Here is an 18,199-nt window from a genome sequence, read left to right as displayed (position 1 = left end):
AAAAAAAAGCTTTGGATGCTGTATAGAAGGCCTCTGTGAGGTATTCTGTATTGTGCAGCGCCACCTATTGGTGAGGGCAGAGTACACCTGCATGAGAGCTTTATAGAAGGAGTGGTTCCCTGGGCCAGACACTCAGGGGAGGGTATGCAGAGAATTCTCTTCCTTATAAATGTCTTGCTGTTTTTAAATTAAGAATATATCCTTATTCTGAAACTGGGGAATGAGTGGATGTGGTCGTGAGCAGCTGTTGAAACATGAGGCAGAGAGCCAATGAGCAAGGGCAGTGGAATGATCTGTACAAAGAAGAGACTCGGGAGCAGAAGCGGGGGGCAGAAGCGGGGGCAGAAGCGGGGGCAGAAGCGGGGGCAGAAGCAGGATGCTCCTGTGTCGCCTGACCTACAGCATGTGACTGTGGGGCAGCGGGAACCCTGGACACATCGACCTCACTCCTCACGTGTGAGGAGAAATCCTTCCGGATAGACCATCCCCAGCTGTTGAAAGCAGAGAGCAGACCTTCCATGAGCACACATGGGAGGAACTCCTCACGAGCAGGAGATTATCGAGGGACAGAATACTGGCCAATGGGGAGACTCGGTGATACACCGAATTTCACTAAAATGGCGAACTCTGTTTACAAGGTGTGCATAAGGTAAGGAGAGAAAGCAGGAGGAGGGGCCTGCAACACACACATCTACAAATCAGAAGAACAAGACAGCCGACCCCTTAGTGTCTAATGAGCAAAACACGTTTGACAGGGATCACACTTTAGAAGAGAAAGCATGGCGTGTGGCTTCGTGGTAGAACCTTGTCTAGCACATGCAAAGCCCTGGGTTTCATTCCCAGCACTGGAGAGAAAAAAAAAACTATATGAACAGTAGTAATCAACATCATTTTGGTTTTAGTGGGAAAATACTCATTAAAACCACTACACCAGAATGGCTATTTAAACACACACACTCTCACACACACACACACACACACACACACACACAAAACAATGGTCCCAAGGGCTGATGATGCTATAGTACTGACCAGGGCACATCAGTGTGAGGAGGGGGTCGGAGGCTAACCAGGACATCGTATGTGGATCTGATGGAGCAAGTGAGTGTGCACATTTGCAAAACTTATTTCCAGTATCTACTGGAGTTACATGTTCAGTGATGCTAAACCAGCCACGTTAGGCCAATGAGATGGGGCCAACGCGTTTGCTATGCAAGCCTGCCAAACCGAATTCAACCCCTACAACTCACCCAAGAGTGAAAGAAGAGGATCTACTCCACAAAGCTGTCTTCTGCCCACCATGTTTACACCGTGTCTCCCCACTCCCTCAAGAAAGATATCCTACAAAGTACTGTTTGTTTCCTCATGAGAGCACTGTCATGCTTAAGACCAGGTGAAAGGCCGGTTACCTCCTCACTAAAGAAGCTAATGCATGGAAAGCACAGGAAGAACATTCTAGAAAATACACATATGCTCAAAGAAGAAAAAAGACAGTAGTATGCCATACAAACACGGGACCTAATGGACTCCTCATGGCTAGAGCAGGAATGACTTGGAGCAATGATAACAAGGACCAGTAGATCTTAGCACACATACTTCAACTTCCAACTTTCATTTATTATTATATATTTTACCAACCTGTCAAGGTTGGTATAAGTAATAAAAACAAAAACATTTTCAAATGGTAGGAGAGAGAGCTGTTTCTTATGGTAAAATGTTGAACATGGAAAGAAAATGTAAAGCCAACATTAGATAAATAACACAGTCGTAATTAATGGCTGAAAACAAGACCTGCCACTGTGTGTGAAAACCAGGGGTGACTGAAGAGAATGGTATATTTGCACAGTCCCAAGGAACCTCACCCCAAAATGCATATTAACTACAGAGAGAACGAAAATCCTTGCCAACACTGTCCTGTGGGCAAGATGAACATCCTGGGACTGGGACACAGCAACGCATGGATCCCATTGAGGCTGTAAGATTCCTGCTCTGGCTCTCTGCACGAAGTCCAGTCCCTCATCTCCAGTGATGAAAAATACCATAGGAACCCAAACGAAAGAACAGTGCACAGTGGGACTGTGGCCGGGACACATGATGGGTCTCTACAAAGCAGCCAGCCAGGTCTCATCAGAAGTAGCCATATGAAGGACAAAAAAAAAAAAAAAAGGTGATAGACAGGTGACCCATCACAGACTGGAGAAGGGCAAAGAGATGTGAGAGACAACTGAATGCAGGATTACATCCTCGGCCACAAAAGGGACCTTAATGCAGAAACCGGTAACAAAGATGGAGGCCTGGAGTTCAGCCAGTGTGGTAGCACTGGCCTTCCAGACTTCGATGGTATGTGGTGGTTACGTTAAATGTACACTTCAGGTTGGGCAAGAGAACTCTGTGTGTTATATTTACAATGGTCCCAAATGTTTAAACTTAGTTGTTTTTGTATTTGTTTGTTTGTTTAAGATTTTAAAGAGTCTGCATGTTTCCAGAATAGTGAAATTCTAGTACCTTCTTCTAAGGCCAGGTGTTTGCACATAACCCCCCTAGTCATTACTATTCCTGGCAGATTTCAGATGAGGTGTCTACTCATCGTAATGTTCCCACACTGAGCCCTTCATATAAAAATCAGTAAGGTACCCTGTCAGAAGTAATAGCCTGGGTCACAGATAAAATGAGGCTCAGCCCGTGAGCCGCGTGCTAAACCAGCCTGCTCTCTCTGCACCTTCATTCCGACCTTTCTCTGGGGTTCAGACCATGGCTCAGGATATGGATGAGAAGCAATATGATCGCAAACATTGTCCAACTGTCTCATTTCTTCTATGGCAGGAACGGAGGAGGCCGCAGTGGTACATTCTGTGCCATCAGCATTGTCTGTGAGATGCTCCGACACCAGAGAACTGTGGATGTCTTCCATGCTGTCAAGACGTTGAGGAACAACAAGCCAAACATGGTGGACCTCCTGGTAGGATGCCCCCCTGCCCTGACAAACAGGGTGTCTCAGAGTTGGTATCACATTCCTCTGCAGCTTCCACACTGGAGCTGCTCACTCAGAGAGGAGACTTGTGAAACCGATTGTTCATATTCTGTATATAGTAATCAATGCTGGAAATCAGTGCGGTGGCGGTTATTCCTTGACCAGCTAGTTCCCCAAATAATCACACAGACATTTTAATATTTCAAAGATAAGACCACCTAGCCCCATCTAGCCACATGGGTAGCAACACCCTCTAGGCCCATAGTGATATCATCTCCTGCAATGTCTGCTGACGAAAGGCCTTCTTCTTCCCACAGTTCCTTTCTCCCTCCCAGGAAGTCCCACCTACCTCTCTCTCTCCTGCCCAATCACAGGCTTTAGCCTTTTATTGACCAAGTAACTAGGAAGCAAGGTTTGCACAACAAAAGCTGATATGCATGAGAATGTACTCATCTTGGGACAACCGGATCTAGGCTACAGAATTTAGAATTTGAATACATTGCAGCATCAGACCGAGCCCAGTACTGCCTGTTGTTTAGTTCATGGGCCTTTTGCTTTTTTCTTTTCCTCCTCTTCTCTCTTCCTTCCTTTCCTGGTTTTCAGACCACCACAGCTTGGTTGAAATGTAGAAATAGTTGAAACTTACAAGTGAACACTCTTATTAATTTCCCTTCCTGGCAGTGCCTTCCACGTGACTAAGCACTTAGTCTTACTGAAGAAGAAATAATCATAGTACAAGAAATGCCAGATTTTCAAATTATAGATTTTATAAATAGCTTAATCGTCTAATATTTATCAAAGCTGTGAATTTCAGTTTGACGTACGGAATATCGCATTTACTTATGGTGGCCACATCTGAGAAAAGCATTAAAAGAAAAACAGAGAACTCGGGGCAATTATTTTCTTAGAGTATTTCACAAAATCTCTTCTTTTTTTTTTTTTTTTTTTCCTACATAGAGCTGTTAGGATGCCAGCATGGTGACTCGAGAAGAGAGATGGAGCTTTGCAGAAGGAGCAAAGCCCCTGGGTTCTATGCATCTCTCTAACTGGAGATCTGAGGGGTTTCGGGACACCAGTGCAGGGTCTGGGCAGTGACTTGAAGCAGGCGGGGAAGGAGGAAGAGACATTGTAAGCTTAGCAAACTACACCGTGTTCTGAGGCCCACAGTCCTGTAAACTGATACAGTTAAAATTCAAAATGTCAAAGGCGGCAAAAGGTAAGCCCAATTTGATAAAGTAGCCTAAAATCCATGTGCTACTGCACATGGAGGTGTTACTGCAGCAGCACCCAGGGCTAGGTAGTAGCAGTGACCCCTGACCACCAGCTCCTGGAGGCATAGCTGAATCCTACTCAGTACAAGCCACTTCCCTGGACACTGGCTTGTGCTTATATTCCACATTTAAGAGGCATGTGTTATCCAAGGACTCTGGTAGAAGGGCTCCGTGGCTGGGGACACGCCCTCAGACCTATGGGCCATTACATCAGCTCTGCCAAGAAGAATCCTGTTTCCCCAGATGTTTGCTTTTGTCCCCAGATGTTTGTTCCTGCCCTGTAGGAAAACCACAGAAACCCAAATTAGATCCCCAACTGTGCGGTTAACACGGACTGTATGACCTCAGACACATGAGCTTTGCAGCATTGGTACCGTTGGGTTTTACCGTTGTAAGCCAGCCATCGTGGTAGCTTTCTGAGGCCACACAACATGAAAATACCTGTGAATGTGTTTGAGGCATTGCAAATCAGAGAAGCATCATTATTGAGTGTGTAGGTGTCCACTAGGCATAATGATGTCTCTGTGCCCCTTGGGACATGGTCATATCCAAGGGCTAGAGAGGGAGACAAACAGCCCTGTTAAAGTTACATTTAACAGGTGCCAAGCCTGGTTTAGAGCACACTACAAAGGGTAGGAAGCTTCACGGCTGTAAGGTGTGTGTGGTGTGTGTGTATGCGCAGACTTCCCCAGAACAAGCTAAAAGCTGTCACGTGAGAGGCACCTTTCTGGGCTGACCAGAGAGCAGTCCCAGTCATCGGTAACCTGAGTTGAGACCAGAGAAGGAGATCACTTGCTTTGGACTTGGGCAAAACTTCTCTGGATAAAAAATGCCCGTCCTCTCACTGAGCCTGAGTTAAGCAGCGCATTAGCCGAACACCCTTCCAGGCCTTTCCTGGAATGGCTCGGCTACTGAGCAGCTTGGCTCGCAGGAGCTTTATGGTCGGAAACTATGAGGGTTTTTTTCCGAATCACTGGTTCAGACTACTGGCCAGGGCAATTCTTCAGGAGACGAATGGAGACTCAGGGAGCCGGCTGACCAGGGGGAGCCTATGCTGTAGACAACTGCTCTATGACAATGATGGAGTTTCGGTGGTTATGGGTAATTCCCTCCCACCAAAGGAATAATTCAGCATGTTTAAAGGGTGTAGTGTGACCTTTCAAACTCAGGTGGACGCAGCTGTATCTGTCCCCTCAGGCTTTTTTTTCTTTCTCTCTCTCTTTTTTTCTTTTGTGTGTGTGTGTGTGTGTGTGTGTGTGTGTGTGTGTGTGTGTGTGAACAGTCCAGATCCTTTCTGATGGCCATTTGGAAATATTTAACTCGTTGTCCCCAACCATGGTTCCTTACTGTGTGGTACAGGCTGGGTAGTCAGTCATTCCTTCTGCACTGTATCCTGCACAATTGTGGATAATTCTAGTCGAGAATACAGGGTCCCCAGGAGCCCAGAATGCCGAAGGTCAGCACCAAATTTTTGAGAAGGTCAATGACAAAGAAATGAAGGAATTTTGAGATTTCCAAAGAAAACCATCTGCCCATCTGTCATCCGTTGCAGTGACTGTTAGCAAGATAATAGATAATAGCCAGTGACCAGAGGAAAAATGTCACCGTGCTCTTTCTGTCTGCTTTGGAGCAGAGTGGGAGCTCTTGTGTTTGGTTTGGTTTTCGTCCATGAAACACAGTATATCTCTCTGTTTTAGAATTCCTAAATGTTGGCTGAAGGAATTAATTAGCTCGGGTCAGGGTAATGAACTGTGATGTGACTATTCCACATGTAGCAGGCTATCTGAAATCTGAGTGGAAAAAAGATGGCCAGCCATTGAGAAGAGCGCTGAGTATGTGGGCTACGTATTTGAAGAATGAGCATGTGCTGCTAGCTTCAGAGCAGGAAGCAGCCAGGCAGGAAGCAGGGTGAACGGAGTGGGCACCGACGCCTGGGCCCTACTGGGTCTCTTCACACTGCTCATAGGTAGGCAGATACCCACAATGGTCCCCTCCATCTGGAACATCCAAATATTGCAACTGTACCCTTCCCACCCTCCTGGGAAGAATACACAGGGATTCTTCCTGTATCTTTCTTTTCACTTCATGGCTCTGATGGCTCCGAATTGCTCCAGATGTTGAAAGTTTATGCACTCATTTTGAAGCCCAGCACTCTCGGTCTACCTAGACTACCCCAGGGGTCTGTTACCTCACATTCTTTGTTTGGGGGGGCCTCAGGAAAAAGAAAGCAGATTTCGAGGAGGAAAACTGATTTAGAACACAGGTGCCGCAGAGATGGTTCAGTGGTTGAGAGCACTTTGTGCACAAGCATTGAAGGCCTGATTCAGGTCCCGACATCCATAACACAAGCATGGTCTGACAAGTGCCTGTAGTCCCTACACAGGCTGGGGAGAATACAGGAGAATCACTGGGCCTTTCACAGCTTCCAGACTAGCCAAAAAAAATAAAACAAAACAAAACATGTGTTCCATGGAGAGACAGACCCTGCCCTTACGGAATAAGGCCACACATACACACACACACACACCTACATTCCTAATAAAAATAATGATTTATAAGGTTAGCCCGGAAGTGATGGCTGTACCTTATTCTGACCCCACGTTAGCCTGGCTTCTAAGTTAGCCCTGTGCTTATGCAGTCCTGTCACCATCCCTACATTCTGGGTCCCCAAAACGAACAAGGAAAGCTCTGCCCAGTTAGCTTCTGAGGCAATGGCCTTGAAGCCACCTCAGGAAAGCTGTCAGGGCTGCACCGGTGGCCAGTCCTGGCCGGTAGCACTAGAAGTTTCCCATCTGCCCAGGGCCTTGTGGCTGGACTTGCAGTTCCCTAGATATCCTGTCCATGGCAAAGCTGGCCTTTCAGGGAAATACACACTCTGGTCTTGAGCTACATGTCAGCCGGGGCTTCCTATTTCTTGAAATCCAGGTAAGATTGGCCAGGTCTGTTTATAAGATGGGGACACTGCCACCCCTAAGGTACGGCTGAGGAGAAGATTTTTATAGTAGATATGAAGGAGGGTGCAGCCAGAGGCATCGGGGGGGGGGAGGGAAGAGAGAGAGAGAGAGAGAGAGAGAGAGGAGAGGAGAGGAGAGGAGGCAGGATGGCAAAGAGAACCAGGACACTGGCCACAATGACAGGGTCGTATAGGAATTAGAAGCCGGAGGAAGGGAAACCCATGGGTAGGAGAAGTTTAAGATGGGGGGGCAGGGCCGGTAAGAAGAGCTGAGAGGAGCCAGCATGCCAGCACCAGCATGCCAGCACTGGACTCTGTAACACGACGGTTCTCAGCCTTCCTAACACCGGGACCCTTTACTACAGTTCCTCATGGTGCAGTGGCCCCCACCCACAAAGTCATATTTGTCACCAATTTATAACTGCAATTTTGCTACCATTATGATGAATCATAATGCCCAGGTCTGGGTTTTCTGATGTCTTAGGTGACCCATGAAAGAGTTGTGACCAAAGGGGTCATGGCCCACAAGCTGAGAACTCCTGTCCTAGAGGTCAGCTGGAGCCTTGGTGTGCTGGTAGGCACCACAGTTAGCCATATGTCGGAACTTCGTTTAGACCTGACAATCCCCACGCAGATAAAGGTCACCTGGCCCTTCTCAGGGTTTCCACAGGAAGGCCTAGGAGCTTCCAGGTTTAGTCATCGGTGACATCCAACACTCGCAACTGCACCATGAAAGCCAACCTCCAGACATCACACCTCGCTCCCACCCACTTAGTGCTGGACACCAGGTGTCGTGTCACAGATGTAACTAAAGCGCACACCATTCTGTCATCATCCCTCACATCCTTCCTCTGTAACATGGGGCAGAAGAACATTAATCCTGTCAGGGAAAAAAAAATGTCATGTGTTGTTATTATCCCATGATACAAAAAGTTCTGACTAGGTGACGTCATGCAGACAGAAATAAAATAGTGCTTATGAAGGGCCGGAAGGGAGAGGGCACGGTCACCAACTGCCACAGGGTTTCTCTACTGGGTGGAGAAATGTTGGGTTTTACCTCATGTTCATGCTCAATTCTGTAAATATTGAAAAACCATTACACTACATCACAATTACAACTAATTTAATTTAGGAGTCTTTCTGGGCAGTACCCATCCTATCCAACAGAGTGAGCCTTCCAGTTAACAGGCAGGGAAGAGGGGCCCTCAAGCATCTCAGGTTGAGTACCAGGAGCTGCCTGGCCTCTCACATCAGCTCCGCTAACAGTGGCCCTCAGCAGTCACTCGCCCATTTCAAAGTTCAGTCTGATGCGTAGCCATCTTGCTTCGCCCTCTGTAGCCATCTGTTGAGTAGTGCTGAGGGTTGACTAGTCTCCCTGGCACAGGCCACCAAAGAGACCTGCTGATAACCAACCATCACCATCCACTTCAGCTTCCTGGCAGGAAGATTTTCCCAGCCTGGGGGGCCCTGTTGCCATTGTGAAACTTGTCTGAGTTTCAGACAGGCGCCTCTGGGAGGGAAGTTGGCCTCAGGTGAGCCGGGCAGACGATTCCCTTTGAATCTTGAGCAGTTGACAGGAGGTGTTTGAAGTACCCAGACTGACTGTGGTGTCCCCTCAGCACCTCCAGCACAGACGGATGTGTACTGACAAAGGCAGAGTGCCCTCCCTTGGAGGGATGCTTCAGAACTGCCCTCTGGAGCCTTGTGGCTCTCACACTCAGCCAGCTGCCTGCCAGGACTTTTAAAGAATAACCTCGGCTTTGGGTTCCATTTCAGAAGTCACCTGCTCCCTCCTCTCGGGGCCAGAGCCAGTCAGCATCAGAGAGTCTTGGGATGAATTGCAAGTGGTTCTGCTGGGAATAGGACCTTGCCAGGCCCCTGCTCCAGGCGATGCACTCCATGCCAGCAGCCAGCAGCTATGGGCTGGAAAACTCAGGACCAAGGAAAACTCAGGACCAAGGAAAACTCAGGACCAAGAAAAACTCAGGACCAAGGAAAACTCAGGACCAAGGAAAATTCAGGACCAAGGAAAACTCAGGACCAAGGAAAACTCAGGACCAAGGCGTACTTTTTTTTTTCCTGAAGCACAGGGATAGTTCGTGTGGCTTAATTGTACCATTCAGAAACCGGGTGCTGAGGGAGGAAACCATAGAAGACGGAGCTGTACCTGGTGATCAAGTGTAATCAGTTTCCAATGTAGGAAGATTTGAGGCATTTACCCAGGTGCTTGGAGGAGGGGACACAGCAATTTGTGGCCTTTTCTTTGCCTTCCCCTTACTTTTACGATTCAGAAACTGGTCATCACAGAATCTGTGAGGATTGGCAGCTTGCACAGATGGATGAGCTGGGAGAAGGGGAACTCATTTTGAAAATTATAGTCATGCCTGAGACAGGGCAGCTCTGGTGACTTCTGGGCAATAGAGCATTAACAGAGGAAACCTTAAGTCCTCTGGAGTCTCAGCACCTACCGACTGCCTTGGAATGTATTAAAGGACCTTTGTGGTTGTCACCAAAACTAATTGCCCAAGGAAGTCTGAAAAGAATAATTTTTATGCAATGAGGGATTACATTTCCGTAAAAAAAAAAAAAAAATCCCTAGGATTCAAAACAGGAGAAATGATTGGAGCACTTGGTGGCCAATTTGTCAGCCGGCTGCAATGTGACAATGCAGCCTTTTAGAATTCTAAAATCCAAATTACTTCTTTTTAAACATTCTGAAAATAAAAGCATCCAGCGCTAAAATAATCAATCATAGAATGGGAAACCAGAAATAGACCTTTGCCGAGGGCAAGTGATGGTGTTTCCAGTTCAAGAGTTTAAAAAAAGCAACCACAAAGAGAAAAGGCAGGTGGCTAGAGGACAAGCTCCTCAAAAGACACTGCTGCAGGACCGTGTGAGCAGCAGGACCGTGTGAGCAGCAGGACTGTGTGAGCAGCAGGAGCAACACAGAGGGCTGCAGAGGTCCCATCACTGTCCCCACTGTGAGTCGTGTGGACTGACGCCACCGACGCTGGAGGACAGGAGCTTCAAGCTTCTTATACCACTGGGACCACCAATCCCAGAAGCCATTGCTGGTGCTATGTCACTACAGTGCCAGAGGAAACATGCCACATCAATTGGAGATACTGTATGTGAGTACACTGTCACTCTGTTCAGACACACCAGTAGAGGACATAGACCCCATTACAGATGGTTGTAAGCCACCATGTGGTTGCTAGGGAGTTGAACTCAGGACCTCTGGAAGAGCAGTCAGTTCTCTTAACCACTGAGCCATCTCTCCAGCCTGGAGCTACTGTTCTTACAGTAGTAGATGCACACAGAGTGCCCCATACCTTCTGCTGATTGTACCACACCTACGTACACTACTACAGTATCTCCATTCTTATGTAGCCACCAGATCATGAGTCTCTGGTTCTGCCAAAGGTCACTCATCCCAGCCAAAGACGCTGTGTAGAGGCTTCCTATACTGAAGTGCCCCTGCAGAGATAGGGCCAGCATTGCAGCATGCACAATTGATACCCCAAGACACTCCTGGAGAGCATCCCTTCAAGACCAGAGTGGTGCAGACACCTGAGATTCTCTCAACCCAGGAATACAGAAATGCTGACGTTTAAATGAACAAATGCCTGATATGGGAAATAAAGGAATCATGGCTTCAGTGAGATCCAAGAGCATGGAGGTCGCTCAATAAGATGCTCAGGGTATGAATGAGAAATTCAGAGGAGAGAGAGTTTGAAAGAGAACCAAACAGAAATCCCCCAGAGGAGCTCAGACAACTATATCGCCAAAGCCTCAGCATCAGACTAGAAGGGAGGGAAGGCTCCGTGGGCTCAAGGGTGAGTCTCTCTACACCTCATCTCTCCTGGAGACAGCTTCTCACTATGCAAGCCAGGCTACCTTTGAACCCACAACCCTCCTGCCTTCCCTTCCTGAAATCACAGGCACATGTTACCCCTCCAGTAAAGGCCTGTCTTTTTGAAACATTCCTGTCACACAAAGATGGAATCTGAAAAAACAAGAATGAAACCGTTGAAAGCCTGTGAGGCACCATTAAATGACAAATATTCTGAAGGCATGGGGGTGGGGTGGGCTATAAAAAAAAAAAAACTTATCTGATGAAATAATGAAAGAAAACTTGCCTAATCTTGAGAAAGATACAGACATCCATGGAGAAGAGGCTTAAGGGCCTCCAAATGGACAAGACCAGAAAAGTCCTTTACCATAGATGATGACTTGAATCTGTCAAAAGTACAGAACAAAAACTTCTAAAATATTTAAGAGAATCTACCCATTCACGTTTAAGGATGACCTTGCTAGACTGCAGCATATTTCTCCTCATCAGAAACCTCGCTGGCCATGGACAAATGGAACGACACAACCCAGGCTCATCAGACACCTCACTGGCCATGGACAAATGGAATGACACGGCCCAGGCTTGGGAAGATTAACTTACAGGCTAGTGAGTGGCTCAACAGGCGATGGCATTTGCTGCCACAACCGACACCTTCCATCCCGAGAACCCTCATGGTGGGAAGGAAGAGCTGACTTCCTCCCCCTGTCCTTCCCCCATGTGCACCACTACAACCTACAAAAAATAAGTGTAAAAGCTAAAAAGAATATTTCTGGACTTCACAGTGAATAAGTGCCAATCAAAAACGCTGTACCCAGCAAGGCTACCATTTGTAAAAGCAATAAAGTGCTCCAAAAAAAGTCACACTGAGGGGTCCATGACCACCATTCTGTCCTCTGAAAAGATGCTCAGTGGAGCACCGCATACAGATGTGAAAGAAAAAATAACTACCACCATGAAAGCAAGGAATCCCAGTTGAAGAATGGGTATACAGAAGAGAACTGTAACGGAATCAAATGTTATCAGTACAAACTATATCAAATCCCAAAAGAGATCAAGAGAGGACAGCCTCAAGAGGCTGGTGTAGGGCGCAGGCCTATGACCGCAGCTCTCAGGGAGACAAGGAGACTGTAAGGTCAATATCAGGTACATGTCATGTTCCAGGCCAAGAAGGAGAAGAAGGGAGCGAAGACACCCAGAAGGAATGAACATGAGAGGGTGAGGACGTCTTTACTGACCAGCCAGCTGTAACCATGAACATAGATGGACTTGGATCTGTATGTAATTAAGCTACGGACAGCATAAATGGGCTTTTTTTTTCACATTACCCAATATTATCATCTCACCAGAAAATAAACACATTCCTGAAAGAGCAAGAACGGAAAATGAGATTCCAAGGTCTAACAAGCAGGCCACCAATAGACGTGGGGAAGGACTTTAGAGGCAACTGTAATGAAGACCTGGAAGTTCCTGGGAGGCTCTCACTGCAGCTATGTAGGCACCCAAGTTTATTTTTAAAATTCACTAAAACTGTTCAAGAACTGATGTGTGCCTCCCAGAAGATCTCAGATATTACCATACGTCTCAGTCTCCTTTTGCCTTTACCCAGAATTCCTGTTTTAATCCCATTTAAAATGACCATGTATCTTTACTGTCTGAAGTGGAGGGGATGCTAGTAAGCCCAATGGCAGGACAGTGGCAGAAACCAAAACTGTGCAGATGAAACCACAAATGTGAGCCCCCTGGCTCCACAGATCCTTCTCCGCCAGCCCCTGGATTACAGCTGTAACTTAAGGACAGGATGACTTTTCAGTTCACCACAGCAGAGAGGACATAGCAGAGCCACCCAAATCCTGATGGCAGACATGTGTGACAGAGGCTGTTTCCTGAAGCCGAGACTAAGATGTGAAGAGGGCAGTTCTAACATCTCCCCAAGGACCTGTTGTCCGTGAGCAACCTCTTCCACCTAGACCCCTCCTCCCAAAGTATCCGGAACCTTCCAAAGTCGTAATACCAGCTAGAGGCCAAGAATTGAAAGCCTGCACCTGTGAAGAGCATCTCAGAATCACAATGTACCACTCTCCCCAGGGTACCTGTGCCACTCTCCCCAGGGTACCTGTGCCACTCTCCCCAGGGTACCTGTGCCACTCTCCCCAGGGTACCTGTGCCACTCTCCCCAGGGTACCTGTGCCACTCTCCCCAGGGTACCTGTGCCACTCTCCCCAGGGTACCTGTGCCACTCTCCCCAGGGTACCTGTGCCACTCTCCCCAGGGTACCTGTGCCGCTCTCCCCAGGGTACCTGTGCCGCTCTCCCCAGGGTACCTGTGCCACTCTCCCCAGGGTACCTGTCCTCCTCTCCAGTGAACTCACAGCCCATGTTGGGGACCATTCCTTCTTATGTGCTAACACTGGGTTACCTGACCCTTTTTCCCTCTACCACAAAGTCTCAAAAATTGGGGGACACATTAAGGTGTGTGATCATTAAGGGGACCATAATCAATTCTCCCAACATTAATGAAATCCTGCTGACTACAAGTTCAAGGGAAAGAAGGGCCAGGAGAGAAGCCTTCTCTACAAGGCTGGTAGGAACCAGGCATGCAGGCGTTTCTACCAGCCTTCCTGGTCTCTCTGTCTACCTCTTGATCTTCCTGCGCAAAGCTTAGAATATTCTCAATACCCATGTAAAGCACATGGAGACAGCATACCATCATAGCTCCTTATGCATGAGGTATTAGTTCCAGGACTCCTTCCAGATGCTCTGTGTGTGTGTGTGTGTGTGTGTGTGTGTGTGTGTGTGTGTGTGTGTGTACCTTATATAAAATGGCATAGGGTTTGCATATACCCAACACATCCTCCATTACCTTTAGATGACTTATAATAGAGACCAGAAATGACATACAAATAGTTAATGTACCCTGTTGTTAATGGAATAACACCACCACCACCCTTACTAGTTCCATACACTTGCAGTTCTTTTTCTGATATTAAATGGCATGCAGAACCCAAGCATCTTCAGTGACGCAGGACGCTCCCCACCCCCAGAGCACTAACGCAAACAAACACGGCAATTCTCCGGGCTTTGCAGGGATGTATGGATACACTGTGGCTCAAAACTGTTACTTTCTGATTCATTCCTAGTTCATAGCTTTATCTGTTTGTGTTGCAATTAAGAACTCTCACCTGCAGTAATTGCCCTGACAGAGGCAGCGTTTGCCTGTATGCTGACATTCTCGCCTTCCCTTCCAGGATCAGTACAAGTTCTGCTATGAGGTGGCCCTGGAGTACCTGAACTCTGGCTGACAGCATCAGCAGCCCTGCAGAGGAATCCCTACCACAAAGTCAAGGAGTTCGACAGCGTCCGTGATGATAAGAAGAACTGTCAGTATGCTTATTTTGCTTTGCATAACTGGCTCTTTTTAAGAGCCCAAGAAAGTGTTTCTAAAACTGCTTGCACTGCCCAGTTCCCTGTAATGCTGCTGTGTGATCAAAACCCAGCAGCCAGTCCCAGAGACTGGACTCCTCGCCACTGGCCCTGTTAGAGCAGCGTAGGTAACGTGGTCAATTGAAGAGCACAACTATATTCTTATGAAGGAATTTGTACCTTTGGGGTATTTTTTTGTGGCTGTGACCCTTTGTCATTGTTACAACTGAGTGTATGTTTCGTTCTGTGGAGAATGCTACCTGGCATTATGATAATATATTCTTTTAGTTAATATTTGTATTTTAACATGTTGCATAATATAAGATTATATAGCTTTCAAAGACTAACAGATAAAGATGTAATGAACAAAGACGCATTGTATGAGTTGTGGTTTCTAGCGGATTTATATGGGTTCCAAGGGAAAAGCTGGGAAGGCCTCCATTCAAAATGTAACCTGGTCAGTCACAGATCCAAAGCTTTTCCATTTGTTTATATTGTAAATATTTTTGATTTCATCAAATTATTTATTCATTAAAAGAATTTTTTTGTGACGCACAGTGGGTGACAATCATTTTTACTAAGCCCAAGAAATGACTGATTGTATGATGTTACCTTTTTGTGAATTCTCAACTCAATAAATTATGACCCTTGACCATTCTTGCTGTATTGCTAGTGTAGTGTCCCAGTAATAGGTGGTGGAAGCCGCCCTCTCAGACTCCTCCAGTCAGGGAGAGATTGCACCTGGAACCTGATCTTGGTCCATGTTTCACTTCTGATGGGCTGGTTCATTTATAAGGAAACCTACATCGTGCATAAATTGAGGCCATCATGGTGAGAGGCTGAAAGGGCAAATATGCGCAGGAGAGCAAGCAAGAGATGGCTTCTGGAATGAAGCCACTCCCACAGCAATGGCCGCAGCCCATTCAAGGCCACCCGTAAAAGCTCAGCCCTCTCAGCGTGTCTGTCAGTTTCTGTCCACGAGAGTTTTAGAGTGAGTGGGTATTCACATCATAGCAACCTGGTCGCCTGGTTCGGGTAGAGCTGGAACCTGGGACTGTGTGGGTGTGGCCTGCCCTGTGCTTAGGAATGTGTTTCAATGTTTACCTGGGGGGGGGGGGGGGGGGGGGGGGGGAGGCAGAGCTAGCTGTACAGAATGGAGACAAGGGCCAGAACAGGAATTTTATGACCTGGAGTTACACGAGCCCTCCTGTCTTGCCTCAGGTAACCCTTCATTCCTTATCTAAACCTAAATTGTGCTGAGAGAGCAACTTTTGCATGATTATTCTATCAGTCCATTTAATTAAAGCAGGACAAACAGGTAATTGGATGCGTCCTACCAGGAGGAAAGGCCACTGTGTGTTGAAACGTGGTAGCTAAACATCATGCGCCATTCTTTTAACCCAAAGCCCAAGGCAGGTGTACTGTGGGTGGGAGCCTTAAATTTAAACTGTTTCAAGCAGTGTTAAAGGATTACCAGTAGCTGATGGAGAGAGACCAGCCTCTATTGGGCGATAGCCTGCATCAGCACCATCCTGCGCAGAGGTAGGGCCTGTCCACACCATGATCTGGGGAGGACTGACCCTCATCTAGGGAGGCCTGTGAATGTCATCTGACAGGTGAGGTGACTCCCCTTGGACAATATTAACTAAAGGCACACCACTTAGTAGGCTGGACATTCCTTCAAAGCTCCAGGGAAGCAGAGGCAGCAGTAGTATCAGAATGGTCTCGGAAAATGGAGCCATCGTCACTGGAGCGAGTGGGGAAAGTGGAAAGGGCGCTCCTACCCCGGGGAGCTTGGTGACCAAGGACCGAGTGAGTGGAGGGCGCCAGCGGGACAGAAGCTGATATCAGCACGAAAGGCCCCTGCTTCGCTCAGCTGAGCAGTCTACCTACCCAGGATTGCTACCAGTGTCTCCAGATCCTGCCTCACAGTGTCGGGGCCTTATCTGCTCTCATGGTTTGTATATGCTTGGCCCAGGTCCTGTCCACACCATGATCTAGGGAGGACTGAATCTCATCTAATGGGGGCTAAATCTCATTTAGGGAGGCCTGTGAATGTCATCTGATAGGCGAGATGAGTCACCTTGAAAAATAACTAAATTAACTAAAGCCACACTACTTAGTAGACTCAACACTAGACTGGACAGGCCCTAGCACTATTAGAAGGTGTAGCCTTGTTAAAGTAGGTGTGTCCTTGTTGGAATAGGTGTGTCACTGTGAGCATAGGCTTTAAGACCCTCATCCTAGCTGCCTGAAAGCGAGTATTCTGCTAGCAGCCTTCAAATGAAGATGGAGAACTCTCAGCTCCTCCTACACCATGCCTGCCTGGATGCTGCCATGATCCTGCCTTGACAATAATAGACTGAACCTCAGAACCTGTAAGCCAGCCTCAATTAAATGTTGTCCTTATAAGAGTTGCCTTGGTCATGGCATCTATTCACAGCAGTAAAACCCCAACTAAGACATCTGTCCTCAGTAGAAACTGCTGGAGCTATGCTTTGAATCCACACTCAAGGTCTTATACTCAGGGTCCTCCCAAGGATGAGTTCTCAATGCTCTGCTGTTCCTCCATAGGTTCCTGAAAGACTAAAGTGATGCTCTGTCTGTCCCTCTTAGAAGTTATCTCTCCAGAAGCCAGCAAAAGGACGGATACCTGCACCCAGTGTCTTGGTAGTGGGAATGGCTTCTCCCGGACTCTCTTCTTACCAAGTCATAAGCTCTGTTCCCTAATCCTAGTTGGAAAGAGAAATCTTTGAGCAGATGCAAAGAGACCTGAGATCTTAGTCTAATGGCACAGCCCATTTCCTCGGACAGCCAGGTGCACACTGAAGCCAGTGAGTCCCTCTCCATTTAAGTCCCTTTATCTTTAATCTCCTTTTACTTGTTCTACCTTTTAGCAGAATAGGAAATTATGAGCACTTTGCAGCTTTCTCTAGCTTCCCATGGGCCCTGGCAGCATTGTTGTGGGTTGTAACTATCAGTACACAGAGGAAGCCTCTGGCCTTGCAAATCAGGGAGGCCAACTCTCAGTTATGCACCCTCCTTTCTTCTCATATTTTCTGGGGCCCACTTTTCTGAATCTCCCCGAACCTCTCTGGCACTCCATTGTCTATGGCTTTCCCGAAAACCAATTCAAGAGCCTTGCCCATTGCCCCTGTGAGCAAAGCATGCCTATGACTCTCCAATCCTGTTGAACTGGTGATCACTACGAATCTGAGCAGCTCCAGGCCCTGTCATCTCAGCAAGGACTCCTGACTACCACTGGCTCTACTGCTACTGGGCCTGTGGCCACCTCAGTTACACAGTCAAGCTGGGCATCAGAGCTGTCTCGACCAGTGAACAGTGTGCAGGAGCAGAATCAGGAATGTCAGAGAGAAGAGGCAGGTCCTGTGAAAAGTAAACATGAGGAGGATGGGGTCCAGCCCAGTGCCCTGAGCACCCCCTGAGAAGGGGGACATAACAGCTCCACATCATCATCATCCTTCCTGAACAGGGTAAACACTCTCACTGTGAAACGATGCCATGCAGAAGAGCACAAGAACACAGAGAGGGGGATGATGGGAATGGACTGGCTGCCAGGGAAGGAGGTAGCCTCAATCTATGGGAGCTCACCAGCAATGCAGAACAGCTCTACCCACAAATGCAGCTCCAGAGATCTCCATGAATTCTCTCTCTCTCTCTTTCTCTCTCTCTCTCTCTCTCTCTCTCTCTCTCTCTCTCTCTCTCTCTTTC

The 18,199-nt window shown here is 47.4% G+C and overlaps 1 protein-coding gene across 7 annotated transcripts in view; it reads left to right on the top strand.

Moving 5' to 3' along the window:
- The window catches only part of Ptprm (protein tyrosine phosphatase receptor type M), a 705,361-nt gene extending 690,242 nt beyond the window's left edge, over positions 1-15,119 (top strand). For all 7 annotated transcript variants that reach the window (XM_031368638.1, XM_031368643.1, XM_031368642.1 and 4 more), the window contains 2 exons: positions 2,824-2,959; positions 14,293-15,119. In XM_031368638.1, the coding sequence (XP_031224498.1) occupies positions 2,824-2,959; positions 14,293-14,346 (190 nt within the window). In that variant the 3' untranslated portion in view covers positions 14,347-15,119. The remainder of the gene's footprint in view (positions 1-2,823; positions 2,960-14,292) is intronic.
- The last annotated feature ends 3,080 nt before the right edge of the window (positions 15,120-18,199 follow it).

Source organism: Mastomys coucha, unplaced genomic scaffold (assembly GCF_008632895.1).
Source record: "Mastomys coucha isolate ucsf_1 unplaced genomic scaffold, UCSF_Mcou_1 pScaffold14, whole genome shotgun sequence".
NCBI classification, from domain to species: Eukaryota; Metazoa; Chordata; class Mammalia; order Rodentia; family Muridae; genus Mastomys; species Mastomys coucha.
This window is presented reverse-complemented; position numbering and strand designations above follow the sequence as displayed.